Raw genomic sequence first — 16,532 nt, 5'->3', positions numbered from 1 at the left:
CACAGTCTAGTGCTAAGAGCTGTTTCCTTAATTTTTCTAAAGCTCTCTCTGTAATGGTCATTTCAGAGAATATGCATACATTTAAAAGGAAATTCCTGATTTGCAGTAGGAAGGAGAAAGGAAAGGTGTTTCAATATTTAGACTACGGCAGTTAATAATTTATGAAACACACTGTGACTTCCTTAAACTAAGAGTTAATCGTACCCAGAAAAAATTATCCTGACTACACTAAGCAGAAAATAATATTTAAACAGAGCTTCTCTTGTTAATGCTGCAGAAATTTAATAGCTCTTTTCCTGACTACAAAAATCAAGCGCTCTGTTGATGCTATAACATATTATAGGTCACTTGAACTTTAGTGAAGTATTTTTAAGCAGTGCACATCTGCTTGTGTTGTTGATGAAAATAAATGCAGGGGGAAATTAGACAATGATAATGTACACCAGCAGAGGACCTGTCTTTAGCGCTACAAATGCCAAATGATTATCAATAATTTTAGATTTTTACAGCAGAATCATATGCATGTCTACTCAGAAGCAAGTTTAACTGAGTTCATCTGGCTCACTCCAAGGTAAAATATACTGTATATAGGATTGCAGCATGGGCAACTCCCCATCTGTAAGCGATCAGCACATGTGCGACCTCTGACACATGCACTGTTTTCAGCACTGCAAGGGGGCGAAAAGAGGCAAAATATGGTGGACTTATGCGCATCCTGCTGACACACGCATGGTGCCTCAGAACACAACCCCTGCATAAATGGGGAGTTGCCTGTATATAGACAAGACCCAAACCCTGAGGTAAAGATGGATTCCTTGAGGGAATTTTTATTATTATCAGTGGTAAAGGGTAATCTGCACCAGTAGCAGAGGAGGGAGGGGCAAAGATGCCTTCCCAACACTAGCATCTCTGCTATTTACCTGGACAGGTGACTGCAAGGTTGGGGCCATGTGGGTATTCACCCATATAACCCTGCCCTTGCCACAACCTCATATGCAGATATGCAGTAGTGGTGCCAGTGTCAGGAGGGCAATTCCACCACACCACACATACTGTTAGGTAAAGGTAAAGGGACCCCTGACCATTAGGTCCAGTTGCGGATGACTCTGGGGTTGTGGTGCTCATGTCGCTTTACTGGCCGAGGGAGCCAGTGTACAGCTTCCGGGTCATGTGGCCAACATGACTAAGCCGCTTCTGGCGAACCAGAGCAGCGCACGGAAACACTGTTTACCTTCCCGCCGCAGCGGTACCTATTTATCTACTTGCAGTTTGACATGCTTTCGAACTGCTAGGTTGGCAGGAGCAGGGACCGAGCAATGGGAGCTCACCCCGTCACGGGGATTCGAACCGCCGACCTTCTGATCGGCAAGCCCTAGGCTGTGGTTTAACCCATAGCGCCACCCGCCACATACTGTTACTGATCTGTAAAAGGACCCCTGAAGTACTTCATGGCACCTCTACAATCAAGATATTTAAAAAAAATGCTGCAGAGAAGTGTCTGTCAAAAGCTAAAATAATGTCTCTAAACTTGTCATAATGCTGTAGCACCAGGGTGGTTGATAGGGGAAGGAGAGCTCCATTATTACCAGAGGGAATTATTTTAACCATAAATTGAATCCCATTTGCTTGCCACTCCAAAATCTACTAAGTTGACTATTCTGCCATGTCTATTACTGCCTGTGCGATTGAGTGTTTTAAATAGGAAAAGTTTTATACCATTATATGCCTTTCTTGTCTGAGATCCCTACTGATGTCATCCATTGTTCAGGCTGCATGCATTAGCCACTGCCTTGGCAAGAGCCAAGGTGATGCTGACTCACTTCCCTGGCTCTCTCCCAGCCTCCTCTGCTGCAGCTCCCCATCCTCATTCCCCAAGATGTTCTCAAATTCATAATCTTCCTGTCACTTGCAAAGCTGCACTACCTTCTCTTTACAAATGGCATGAGGTGGAGGGCAGAATCAATTGCATTTAAAGCATTTCACACTATCTCGTTTCTGATTCCTGCATGCACTGCAGATGAACAGCACACTGCTATTTATCCTGAGGAACCTAAACATCAAAGGCAGCATAACCAGCCTTCAATGTAGTCACTGTATTCCTGCAATGCCAGGAAAATACCATGTTTCACTGGAACATGGGATTAGGATACTTAACATTTAGGTGTAATTACCAGAAATCTCAGGTAGCTTCACATGGAGGGTGGGGTTTTACCATGGGTTGACCACATATTTTTCTGCTGCATTTGAAAAGCCTTTGTATTTCTGGAAAAATGGGGTAAGCACGTACCTCAGACAATCACAGCAAAAAATGAATAATCAAGTTTGTGCAGCTACAGTCATGGGAAAAAGAATTCTGTTGTTTTACATATGAGGGCATAATAACAATCATCTGTTCCTTAGCAGGTCTTAAAATTAAGTAAATATAACTTCATATTACACCATGTCATGATTTATTTAACAGAAAGTAAGGCAACATGGAGAAGCCACAGCTATTGACCAGGATAAAAATCTGAAGTCTGACTGATTCAATAACAATAAATTCAAGGAATTTAAAAATTGTGCTCCTTTTGCAGAACTATGGAATAAAGGAAACTCACTTTCTAGTTATGACAGCTCCTGGAAACTGATGCACACTAAAAAATGATTTAATCCCTAGCCACACAAAAAAGTAAGAGAAGCGAACACACTATCTGTCACAAACTATTACACCCCAATTAAGCCCAGTCAGTTGAAGCTTTTAATTCCCCAATGTCTTCTTAGGCAGTTTTTTAGATTCTTGAATCCCATTCAAATTGCATAGATGTTATCCCCCCATTAAGGAAATTTTCATCCTAATTGGCTATCAAAGACATATTTAAATACTCTTTCTCCCATTCTAATAAGGTGATTGCTCCAAGAATGCCAATGTCATTAATACATTTGGAAATAAATAAAATTAAAAATGGTACCCTCTCACTTTCTCTCTTGCATTCATACAAGGCATAAATACAATACCACGAGAAAGGTTTAAAATTGCATTTAGTATCATATATAAAAATGCCCTATACTGATTTGTGTGGAACTTTTCAAAAATGTTTTTTCCCCCTTGCCTTCCTTCTATGCAACCCAACTTGCGAACATAGCTTTGAAAATATCACACAGAGGCGGTTCACAATGGGGCCATTTCATCTGACTGAAATTGGCAGAATAACTGCATTATTTTGCTCTCACTCATAAGTCTCCTGTTTTTTTGTGCATACTGAAGTTTTGCTCCTAAAAAGCTATGAATCTCAGCCTTTTTTGCTAAAACAAAAAAGTTATTAACTCTTAGAGCTACAGATATCTGCCTCAAAATACCAACTGCATCACCCCAAAACTACAGAAGGCTTTATTACAAAGAAAGCTAAAATAGTTGCATTTATTAAAAATATATATTGTTTAAATACTGTGGCTAGTAGTTCAGGCTTTGGTTCACATATATTGAATTCCTTTACAAGCCAGGTTCTCTCCATTCACTTCAATGGCAAAAGCAATTCTGTTCTCTGGGCAGTTTGTTATACTGCTGAACTGCTTCTATAGTTAGGAATACTGTAAATGTGGGGAAACTGCTTTTGAAGTTGCTAGAAAAGATATTTGTGTGCACACAAATACTGTACAACTGTGATAGTCCCAAGACTGAGCTATTTGCATTTATAATCTTGCTGCATATACATAGTTATTTATTCCATGGCCTCACAACCATGGCTGCAAGTAATAACATTTTCCAGGTCTGTATTTTTAATTACATTTCTCCCATTTGGGAAGAAGGAAATGGGGAAGTGAGAACACAACAGAAATATCAAGGAGTACTTATAAACCAGATTGTGGAAGACATAGCAACTCATTTTCTAAATATAATATGAGATATAAAGGGAAAGGGTCAGATCTATCCTTGATGGAATTAAAGGGCCAAACTGAACTTGACATTAATTGTGCAAATGCAATTAATGTCATTTTAAGACACAATGCATAAATCACATTAATTGCATTCACACAATTAATGTAATTTTTAAAATATAAAAATATAAATGGCAGGTGCACAAGGAAGGAGCAATGGGATTGAAGTGGTGGAGAAGTAGAGTTTAAAGCTTCCCTGCCATGCCATGGCCTGAGTAAAATTCTCACCCCTGAAGATGGCTTTTTGGAGACAAGCCTCAATTGCTGCTATTTATTCCTGTGACTACTATTTACATTTTATTTAAAAATGTGCATGTTAATTTCCCCACCCTTGCACCACTGCAATGCCACAAGATGTGATGTTAAATCAGTGCAATAAAACACTCAAGACATTGAACACAGGCCAGTAGAAGTGAAATGACATGTGAACATTGACACAACTAAATAAATAGAACAGTAAAAGAAATTACTTATCTTTGTCACTGTAATCTGAATATTTCATTTTTTTATTATATAAATTCCATTTTGGTCTCCCATATAGCTCGAGTTCACTGTAACCCTACGCTGCACAATGCTCTTCCATACAGCATGCAGATATGGTTACACTGGAGACAAAACACTGAGACTGGGCTTTCCTTTTCTCTGGGTTGCTCTTAACCTTTTAACCTTGTCATGTTGCAGTTTTTATTGTCCGAACAATGTTACATGCTTCTTTTGGAAGCAAATGTACAAAAACTGATGGGTGTCAAAATAAATTCGTGTTAGGAAAACAATTATGGTTCACAGTCACTTGCCATTATGACAGTAGATAGTACATACAAACCTAGAAAAATACAATCATGTCTCTGTAATAATCCATCTACAATCAGTTTTCCTAATTATCATTATTTTAAGAGGGTTTTTTAAAAAAAAACAAACTAGAAACATCTGTTTTCTTTTAAAAAACCTGCTCCACCCCAACACATGCACAATTTACATTTGCCCAATTCATTTAATAGAGGATGATACCCATACCTACAACTGTGAATCAGAAGGATTACGAAAACATGCATGACTCCCTTCCACAAACCTATAAACTGCAGATCTTTAAAGGCAGTTCTTCTGTTGACTGATCTACAATGGAGCCAATGGAAATTACTATGGGATTCACATAACTCTGGCTGCTAGAGCAGCATCTCACTGGAATCACAATGATGAGACTACACCCTGTGGTTAACAAGGAAACGAATGGAGAAAGAGTGGAACAGTGATCCATGCATAGAAGACAATTAATCCAATATTGCCTTTTTAAAAGCTCAAGGGTATAGTACATTTCCATTGAAACTGTTGTGTATGGGAACCAATAGGAGCTGTTCAACCACCTTACAGGGTCCGCCTCCTGGCGCGACCTAGCCAATTACAGACGAGCTTGGTGGGTGAACACTCCTATAGGAAACAAGTTAACTAACAGAGTTTAGCAGCAGCTAGTCAGTCTGGCTCGGGCAGGCTCACAGGCAACATGGCTGTTCTTGAAGTCTAGTTCTGTTTTCAATAATAAAGGACTTTTGGAACCTACACAGCCTCTGCCTCTTGTTCCAGCTGAGATGCGCTCAGGCGTATAATACAGGGAGACTGGACCCTCCGTTTATCAGAGTTTTTGTTGGCTCAACACGTCACCCCAAGTGCAACCACTGGCCATAGCCCAGCTGAGTTGCTTATGGGAAGGAGGCTCACTACTCTCCTGGATCGCATACATCCCGACAGGGCCTTAGAGCAGCGACCACACACCGTGGAGCGGAAAGCACCTAAGGGATTTGCCCCAGGGGATCCTGTATATGTTCGGAACTATGGGTTTGGACCAGGTTGGGTACCAGGCACCATTGAGCGTTGTACAGGGCCGGTTTCCTATGAGGTGAGGCTGGAGGGTGGACTGGTTTGGAAAAGACACCTCGACCAGATCAGACCCCGGTCATCTCCCGACCCAGTACGGCCAGAGGAACCACAGGGTAGTGCAACAGACGCAGCTGGTGACTTGGCAACTGGGACAAGTGGGGAAACGGAGGGTGTGCCGCCAACTGAGACACCTCAACAGTGCAATCCTGGGCCGGTGCCCACAGCAGCCCCGCAACCGGCAACACCTGCAGAGCCGCCTCGGTTGATGGCACCAATCAGCAAACAGGGACTTGGAGATGTTCCTCAGTCGCAGGTGCAGACCCCGGAACTGCGACGGTCCCAAAGAGAACGTAAACGTCCAACACACCTTAAAGATTTTATTTGTTCATAATGTTTGGAATTTGGGGGGAGGGGTGTTGTGTATGGGAACCAATAGGAGCTGTTCAACCACCTTACAGGGTCCGCCTCCTGGCGCGACCTAGCCAATTACAGACGAGCTTGGTGGGTGAACACTCCTATAGGAAACAAGTTAACTAACAGAGTTTAGCAGCAGCTAGTCAGTCTGGCTCGGGCAGGCTCACAGGCAACATGGCTGTTCTTGAAGTCTAGTTCTGTTTTCAATAATAAAGGACTTTTGGAACCTACACAGCCTCTGCCTCTTGTTCCAGCTGAGTATGCAACAGAAACCAACATGGCTTCCAACAGAATTCAGGGGAATGTAGATTGTGCTACTTGCATACCCTTGAACCTGCCTAGGAAATTTTTGTTTGTTTGTTTGTTTGTTTGTTCGTTCATACCCCACCAATCTGGCTGGGTTTCCCCAGCCACTCTGGGGAACAAAAATACATTAAAACATCAGTCATTAAAAACTTCCCTAAACAGGTCTTCTAAATATCAGATAGTTGTTTATTTCATTGACATCTGATGGGAGGGCATTCCACAGGGTGGGCGCCACTACTGGTTCCCTGTAACTTCACTTCTCACAGTGAGGGAACCGCCAGAAGGCCCTCGACGCTGGACCTCAGTGTCTGGGTTGAATGATGGGGGTGGAGACGTTCCTTCAGGTATACTGGGCTGAGGCTGTTTAGGGTTTTAAAGGTCAGCACCAACACTTTGAAATGAAATGAAGGACTAAGCTGTATGAAACTGAAATAACCAAGGCATCCAGGCTTGACTCAGAAGTTTCCAAAAAGGTTACATCAGTTTTCATCTGTTTCCTGGAGTAGAGGAGACACTGATGTGGACAATAGGTCCAGTGCTAGAGGAGCCACCCCGACAGGGTGACATTTGGGTTGCCCCTTCAAGGCTGCCACACAAGCGAAGGGTAAAACCCTGAATTCTTTGTTGAGCAATGGTAAATAGTGTGAGGTGGAAGGATATAAAAGTTGCTCAATACCATGCAGGGCGAGAGCCTGTGAAAGGGTGGGATGATATGTGCTACACCATCATGTGGGAAATGGGAGTAGAACCGGTGCAAATTTTAATCTGGGTATGACTGATAGGATACCAGCTGCTTTTGGAATTACTGCCTGCCTGTGAATGATAATGTATTTGATTGCTTAGTGGGTCTCATAGAATGTCTGTGTGCAAGGTTAGTTTTGGGCAACAAGTGGGAGGGGTCCCCATTTCAGTGCTATCAGGCAGAGGGAAGTAGGTTAAGGATGGAGGGGTTGATCATCATACACTGTCATGCTCTCCATCCCTTCCCAAATTTGCAGATATCTGGGTTCTCTTCCACCTTGCCCCTAGCCTGGTGGTGCTGTTACTAAACTCCAGACTGCTTCATAATAAGACCTCATAGATCCATGACTTAGGTGGAATCTACACACATATAAAAACCGATCTGAAAATGCTTTTTTAAAAAAAATACATTGAATTTTCCATAAGGCTCACCATTGCCATCTAGTGTCACATTGTATATTGCACTTAAAACACACTTAAAATGTTTTATTTGCAGCCGTATAGCTGAGTCCTTAATTGTGGATGAGGGAACTGATCTGTCATGTATTACTGAACAGGGCAGAGTTGATCTGACCCAGATTTCTCCACCCAGCTTCTCTCAGTACAGCACCAGCACAAGCTGGGGAGCCAGGAGGGCGATCACAATGGTTCATAAGAATTTACAAGACTTCTTCTACTTAGGATGGAGCTAAAGGGCCTGCATCTGATGTTGGGCCAGAGACAGATTTGGGATACTGTTAGTGTACTACCTGTCTTGCTCCCCAACAACCTCATTGGCAGAGGCAATCTCAATAGTATTATTCAAGGACCACAGAATGGTGACTTTCCCCCTGTATAACTGCCCATTTGCTACAGTCATCTGGGGGATCCTCCATGTGGTGCCACTTGAGCTGGAGGTTTGTCCCACAGGGATTTGGACTAGGATTTTCAGTACAGCAGCATCCAACTTATGGAATATACAGCCCATTCAAGTTAGGCTCCAACACTGTATACAGTTTGTCAGGTGCTAAAAACATTTTTATTTTTGCAGCTTTTACAGAAGGATGAGTTGGCTTGTGGACAGGATCAGATTTCTTTCACCCTCTCTCTTTTAGAACTGTTTTACTTGCTTTTATTTGTATGTTTTTGTTATTGTTCTATTCCTCTATGTAATTTTGTAACCTTTAGCAGTTTATATAGTGTCAAAAGAAATATAAATAAACTTCATTGATAGCAACAGATAATTCTTGAACTTGAATCTTGCAGTTAAGCATTCAATTTGTATGCAACACAATAAACAATGAATTCAGAATTCACATTTTATCTGCATGACAAATAAATTAGTTTAGTTTTAAATGTGTTTCAATAAGCAACATGTTTGTACCCAGTTCATGAAAACTTTATTTTGACATACAACCTCACACCACAGTGATGATTAGAATGACCTTGAATAATTTGCCTTTCAAATGCAAAATGGTGAACATCTGAATATGGACTCTCCCCTCCACACATCAGTTTTGAAATATTTGGGATTCATTATTATTATTATTATTACTACTACTACTACTACTACTACTACCACCACCACCACTACCATTTTGCCCATCTGGCTGGGTTGTCTTCTCATACAGGATTTTTGTCCCTTGATCATAGGATTGCCACTGAGTTTGTATGTCATTCTCTAAAATGTAATATCTAAATTACCTTATTAACAACAACAGAAATTTTATACAGTACTGAGCACTTTCTTAATAGAAGCTGAGCTATCATTATAACAACCTTAAAGGTTAGTCAGCATTCTTAGCCCCATATTCGAGAACATGCATCAGCTTCCCGGACTCTTGCATTGTCATTCAAGTTTGGTTCAGACAATATCTGTTGTTTTTGAGGCTGTTTTTGCCTTTCCTTAGTATGTAGAAGAGAAGTGTATTGGCTGCTAGTCATGGATGGATCGAACTACAGTTCACATTATTTCTGACCATTGGACATACTGGCTGGGGGTTATGGGAATTTGATTCCAGCAACATCTAAAGGTCCACTGGTACCCCATTAGTGTCATGGCTGAGACAGTCCTGAGATGGAAAAGGGTGTTCCCTTCCAGAGTAAAGGTTGCAGGTGACCCAAACATATCACATTACAGCCCAATCCTTCTCAACTTTCAGACAGAATCATAGTTTCAAAGAATTGTAGAGTTGGAAGGGATCCCAAGGGTCATCTGGTCCAAGTCCCTGCAATGTAGGAATCTCAACACGTGGTCTCTCATACTGGAGCCTGCATAGGTTGGATATGTACTAACAGTTTTATTGCTGCACCACTAGTAGTACACATCCCACTCATTCCAGCAAAGTGTTCCAAGGGGACAGGGGAGATGGACAGACGTGAAAGATATGGGACAATAACCTTTCCTCTTTAAGGATTTCATTCCTCACATACTATTATCAGCTTCTAAAGACTTGCATTCCTTTTAACATTTCATTCAGTCTTCCCTAAAGCTGTAAGACTGCCTTACTGTATGCACATTGCAACCTTGAAAGCTGTATAGTCAGCAAAACAGTATCTGTCTTTTCACCCTCTTACTAATTGGTCCAGTTCTTTGAAAACCTAAATGCAACAGAATGATTCCTCACTCTTCAGAGAATGCTCTTAGATCAAGGTAGCAGACATAATGCCTGCCTAACTTACTGGAATTCATATTCCTTATTAGATCATTGATTACCATATTCCTTTTTCTCTACCGCATACCACATCAGGTCCACAAAACACAAAACTAATACTAACACAAACAACCCAAACTAATATACCAATATACCAACATAATGTATTGGTATGCACAATCTGCATCGAGCAGAGCATGGTTTAAAATGATTAGTAGGGAAATAAATATTTAGGGCAATATCTCAGTATTATGTATATTTTAATGCACTGTGGCTTGTGGTGGTGACAATAATACTGAACCAGGGAACAAGATGAAGGATTTGTGGATTGTCATTGGCTGTACTACTCTGGCCCCTGGTTGCCATTGACAGTGCTCCTTTGACAAAAGGGAGATACAGTGCAAGGGAAAGAGTGTTGTGGCTATTCAAAAGGAAGTCCCTCTGAGTTCAATAGGGGCTGCTCCCAGGTATAGGATATAATCCAGGTATAGGATTATAGCCTCAAGAAATCAGGAGTAAGTCACAGGGAGATTGACCCAAAAGGAAAAAGCAGGAGCCTGAGATTGCAGTAGGCCAAAGAAAGAAAGGGTGTCTGGGAAAAGAAAATTAAGGAAGTAGTCCAGAGTAATAAGGGGAAAGGAAGGCCAAAGACAGAAGCCTGGGAGAGGAAAGAAAAGTAGTCTATAAATCCTGTTAAATAAAAAATAGCTGGAATTAACAGAGCATGAACCTTGCTCTTCTGGAAGGATGTATAGTACTTGTAAGCAGGCAGGACTGTAATGATATTGTCTGGTATTGTAAATAAATTACATTAAACTGGATTAGCACAATTATATGCATCCTGTAATAAATATGGAGTAATGTCCACTGTAGCATATGAAGTAATCCTCATTCATTAATTTTGACTGGATTGCACCATAATCCTGTAAGTACTATGCCATACTGTAAGTACTATAAGAACTACGTTGCTAACACCGCTTGCTGGTTGTATCTCATCTACTGTAAACACAAGGTCTACAGGAGGTTCCATTCCAGAAGAGAGCAGTTGCCCAGGCAATGTCATCATCTATTTAGAGATACTTAGAGCTGCAGTAATGTATTGGTATTTGCATTTTTTTGCAAACTGGTTTTACAAAAAAGAAAAAAGATTCATTTCTCATCAGTATGACAGTTATATTCTGTACATTTATCTGTATCTCCACCTTCATTTTACATATAAGGAACACAGGCAGGAAATGGATTTCCATCCACTACTTAGAAGATGAGCTGAAAACTAGTTTGAAACTGTGGCTTGGCAAAGGTTTCAAAAAATGTATGAGATACCTGGAATGGAATACTGTATTGATACCTGTTCAGGAAATTATATAATTACAAAAATGATTCATACTGGGGAACCAAAAAGAAATAACAATACCTAGAACTTGTATATAATACGTATTCTCTCCACTGTAGATATGTTAAGAACTCAAAAAATGAACCACCACTTGTTAAATTGTTTCACCATCAGTTTCCACCTTTTACTCACAAGGCTTCTTTGCTATTAATAGCTGCATATCAGACAGAAATTCAATATGTAAAGGTTTACACATCACTGTATTTTCATGCTTGCAAAAGCTGCTGCTCTTGAGTTTCTAGCTGTCACATAGCTCTGTTTAAGTCACAGTAAAAAGTTGACAAATCGAATTTTGGAAGTCAACATAGAGTCATGGGATTCTATCAAACATGGGATTCTATCAAAATCATCTCAACATAAAAGCTATGCAAGATTTCTATATAGCATTAATTTCATTTTCTTAAGGGGAATTTAAACAATGTCCTTCCAGTGTAGACAGGATAATTTTCCAATTCTGATGAGGCTTCTCAAGACTTAATTCAGTACTATTTTAAATTGATCATGATCCAAACCAATCTATTGGATAATCCTTTGGAGGGAAGCAATTACAGTTTAGATAAGAATATAATTCAGGCAGAATATTTCTGTCAGGGCCCAATATAGTTAGCAGCTTCTTTATGATCTCTTATTACTGGTGCATCAAGCTATACACACTTAAATTCTGTTACTAAGCTTCAAAACACTTGCTAGTTGTAACTGGGCAAGATCTTAAATAGCTCCTCGCTCAATTTCCTGCTTGATGGAAAGTATCAGCCATCTTCATGACAATCCTGTCCTGTAGTTTCTCCTGTTGAACGCTTTATGACTGTATTCCAAATATATTTACTTTCATCAGCAAAAGCTCTATCTCAAATATTAAGACTATTACTTCAAGTGACTATTGCTTAAATCGAGAAAAGTTAAATTTACCAGTATTATGTATTGAAATTTGTATGTCAAACTTTTGAAAATTTAATTAAAAATTATTACAAATAAATACTATTGCTTAAGGCATTACTCTAAGTCTCTAAGCAATAACTTGTACCTCCCTGATATGTTTAGGGCAGAGGGCTTATGTTGATTTTTATGCAGTATTTGTTATATAAAAATAAAAATCATTTTTTAAAGGTAATACCTGTCTCAATCAGTCTTTCATTTGTCTCACATATTGAGATTCAGAAAGTTTTGGGGAACAAGACCAAGTCAAGCTTTCATTATAGTTGACATGGAATACCAGTTGTTGTGGTTCAGGAAAGTCTCTGGTAATTTTTCGTACCAAGAAAGTTGAAACTTACTGTGGAGATTTTGATCATATTGTGGCACAAATATTTACAGACATAAACAAAAACGTTATAGTTTATATACTCAGGTGTCCCAAGCAAATGCACAAAGATTACAAAATCTTACTAAAAAGAATGAGATGTCTCAGGAACTTTTGAAAAAAGCAAAAAGCAACATAAAGTTTAATTTATAGTATGACATATGTAGCAATATAGCTTTATAAAATAAATAAAACAGTGATTCCTCATGTCTACAGAATTCATTTCAAATATAATCCTGAGTAATAGAAACACTTTTAAGTTACATTGATTTCAGTGGAAGATTTAAGCATTAAGTGCTGAATCTTACTAGATCTTGCCCATTATACTTTACCTTTTATATAAAGATGTTGTCTATGTGCCATGTGATCCTATGAATATTTATGTGGAAACAGGTCATACTGTATGCAGTCAGGCTTACTCCTATATAGGAGTTCACCCCTTGACACCTATTATCATGTATAAGTGAAATATCATGATTCCTGGACACAAAAAATGAACATATTTCAGAATTCTGAACTTGATCAACTTAATAGAACTTAACAGAATTCAGAACCCTCTGGAAATAGTTAAATGCACTAAATATAAACCTTTGTTGCATCTCTTCTCAAAACACACAAATAGGAAAAAATATAAAGAACCCAACTAAAACACAAAGATTAGCTATACATATGAGCTGTATGTGATTGTCTACCTATGTCAGACAAGCTTGGTTGCTTCAGATCAAGCAAATCTTTCTGTGCTGGTACAGAAGCAATTTTGAAGGAAAGATGGTGGATGCCACTGACAGGTGAAACTACAGCAAACATATAAATAACCTCAAAGTCTGTCAACACATAAAGTCAGCATACACAGTTTGCTGTAGTTTATATTGTTATAAAAATATGTGTGGGTTTTTTTTAAAGGTTAAATGTTCATAGCATTTTTCTGAATAAGAGCCAAGCCACCCACTTATAACAGCAATAAATCACAATGCTTGCATAAAAATATCTGAAAGTCAGAAGTTATTTCTATGCAAGTTTAAGCAATGCTGGAATTTTAGTCAGTAGTAGATTTAAAATATCACATCCATAATCCATTCTTAAGCATCTTCTATGGTCAGGGCTGATCCTTGAGTCCTGTGATAAATCACACCTTGCAATTTCAGTCTCAAGCAAACATAGTTCCAGGATAACTGTAATCATCCGGCCTACAATACAAAGCCTTATCAGACACAGCAGTTCAGAGGACAATTCTAAGCAGAAGAGATACTGAGCTGCTTTTCCATCCTATTTTTTAAAAATGTAGAGAGCATATAGTGAGAGGGAAGGAGTGAAAAAGTGGAGGGTGGGGGGAAACTAGCACACTGGAGTGAGGGGTAGGGAAACACACCACAAATCTTGAAAGCCAACTCACCTCTCTCAGCTGCTCGAGCTCCTGCTTAAGGACATCATATTCAGCTTCCAGCTCATCATACTGCTGCTTGAGGGTGAGTTTTTCTTCCAAGACCACCAGCCCATATTCCGCAGCCTGGATCTTCTCATGGGTTGTTTCCGTGAGCTCTTTGGTTAGCCTCTCGATCTCGGACTTATAGTGATCCACCGTCTCCAACACCTCTTCCGCAGCCATAGCCTTGGAGGTTGGAGGGGTGGGGGAGGCAAAGAGAAGGATGGATGGATGGAGTGAGATGCAAGGGGAGAGGGAGGAGGGGAGGAGGAGGAGGGACGGGCGGACAGATGGAGGGGTGGAAAGATGCAGGAGGCACAGGGCAGCCGGCGATTCTCCCCGGGAGGCTCCTCCTGAGAAGCAGCCAGCTACATCGGCTTAAGGCTAAGAGGGAGGGGATGCGGCGCACCATGAAGGAGCGGAAAGGAGGAATTCAAAGCCCCCCCGAGGCTGCTGCACCATTTGTCCTTCGGCTCCTCGGCTTCGTTTTGCTACCTCAACCCGGCACCATAGCTGGCGCTGGGGACCGAGGAGGAGAAGGGAGAGGGAGGCAGAGGGGGATTTAATTGTTAATTTTAACCCCCCTTTTTCCCTTCCTTTTTTTTTTTTTTTTTTTTTTTTTTTTTTTTTGCTTATTCAGAGGCATTGGTCCGCCATGTCTCCAGGGTAGCTTCACTGCAGTCTCTCAACTCTCCACCTGCTCCCCCTCTCCCGGTCACCGCCGCCGCCGCCGCCGTTACTGCTGCAGCCTGTGGGGGGGGGGGTGGAGAAAACAAGTCAATATATCAGTAAAAAACAGACCTGGCCGTGTCGGTCTCCTGGCGACCCAGGAAACAAATAATGGGAAACGGGGCGGATGAATTTCTTACCATAGCAGAGCAGCCAGAAAGGCTACCGACAGACACGTCCTGAGGCCGCCTCGCCTCGCCTGCCCCTCTCTCTCCCGCTTAACCGCCTCTCCTCCCTCTCCTCCCCTCCCAGCCGCCAGGAAAAAGGGACAGATGGGGAGAGATGACAGCGCCGCCTCCGCCGCCGTCGCCGCCTCTTCCTTCTCCTCACGGCGGCGTCTCTCTTCCCGCGCTCTTGGACGACGACGGGGCGGAGGCTGCGTGTCTCCCGCGCAGTTGCCCCCCGCCCCACTTCACGCTTCCCAGAGCTCACCTGGAAAGAACCAACACACAACACACACACACACTCCCCTCTTCACTGCCAATACTGAGGTGGTGCTTGTGCACACTCTTCTGAGCTTTGCCATACAGTATATTTTCCTCAGGTTTCCTACTGAGGCTTCTGGAGGCATCCTGCAAAGACCTTGTTCTAGACCACACAATGGCCTTTTAACAATGTTCAGGGCCTGCCCTACCCTTGGGCAAGGCAGAGGTGCCGACTTGAATAAGATATTGGGCGGGCAGGTAAGCCCCACCCAACGTGAGCTATCACAAGATGTGGTACATGCACACCATATGAAGGGCAATGCCCATCAACTTTGGGGGAGCCTGGCCCTCTCAAATGTTTCATTGGTTGCCTCCTATGAGACAGGATGAGGAAACCCCCCTCTAGGCAGCAGGTGCTGGGGCAGCAGCTGAGGGGGCTCCGGAGGCAATAGTATCTTTTAAGCCTCCAGATGTTCCACTTGATTGCCGTGTCACCTTTCCTGGACACCCCCCCCCAAAGTCTGTCCCGCTGTCTCAGGAGCAGTGGAGGACGCTATCCCATCTAGTGTAAAATTCAGTTGTCAGTCCGGATACCACTTGTACATGATATGTGGGCACCATATTGTGCTTTGCCTCAGGAAACAAAATGTCTTGGGACAGCCTTGTAGACCAGGGGTAGGCAACCTAAGGCCTGTGGGCCTGATGCGGCCCATTCACCTTCTAAATCCGGCCCGCAGATGGTCTGGGAAGCAGCGTGTTTTTACATGAGTAGAATGTGTCCTTTTATTTAAAATGCATCTCTGGGTTATTTGTGGGGCCTGCCTGGTGTTTTTACATGAGTAGAATGTGTGCTTTTGTTTAAAACGCATCTCTGGGTTATTTGTGGGGCATAGGAATTTGTTCATTATTTTTTCAAAATATAGTCCAGCCCACCACATGGTCTGAGGGACGGTGGACCGGCCCATGGCTGAAAAAGTTTGCAGCCCCCTGGTCTATTGTAACAATCACTATTATTATTTGAATACAATGGTGGTGTGGAAGTGGTCTGCTGTGAGTTGAGCCCAAATGCCCTGCTTCATATCTCACCTCAGCTATTAAGTCATGAGATACCCCGCATTTCACCACAATCAGTCCACCAATATATAAGGGAATAATAAATACCGTAGTGACCTATGCAGGGCTGTTGTAAGGATTTATGAGATAATGTGAAAGCTCTATGAATGTACAGTATTTCACTTTTTTCTGTCTCATGCCTGATGTTGAGGATCTGGGGATGGCACAAATATTTGAAAATAATAAATCATGTGCCACGGCATTTCAATTTCATTTTGTTTCCTATCTTTAGGCACCAGGCAAAAACATTCCTCTTTTCCCAGACCTT

The 16,532-nt window shown here is 41.5% G+C and overlaps 1 protein-coding gene across 18 annotated transcripts in view; it reads right to left on the bottom strand.

Moving 5' to 3' along the window:
- Positions 1 to 14,994, bottom strand: part of BICD1 (BICD cargo adaptor 1) — a 118,400-nt gene extending 103,406 nt beyond the window's left edge. For all 18 annotated transcript variants that reach the window (XR_004427486.1, XR_004427487.1, XM_033163175.1 and 15 more), the window contains exons 1-2: positions 14,867 to 14,994; positions 13,968 to 14,746 (exon numbers count right to left, since the gene is read on the bottom strand). Coding sequence is in view for 16 of the 18 variants with exons in the window: in XM_033163175.1 (XP_033019066.1) it covers positions 13,968 to 14,180 (213 nt within the window). In the remaining 2 variants the exon portion in view is untranslated. The remainder of the gene's footprint in view (positions 1 to 13,967; positions 14,747 to 14,866) is intronic.
- Between the last annotated feature and the right edge of the window lie 1,538 nt (positions 14,995 to 16,532).

Source organism: Lacerta agilis, chromosome 10, assembly GCF_009819535.1.
Source record: "Lacerta agilis isolate rLacAgi1 chromosome 10, rLacAgi1.pri, whole genome shotgun sequence".
Taxonomy (NCBI): domain Eukaryota; kingdom Metazoa; phylum Chordata; class Lepidosauria; order Squamata; family Lacertidae; genus Lacerta; species Lacerta agilis.
The sequence above is the reverse complement of the archived record's forward strand: the minus strand, read 5'-3'. Positions and strand labels throughout refer to the sequence as shown.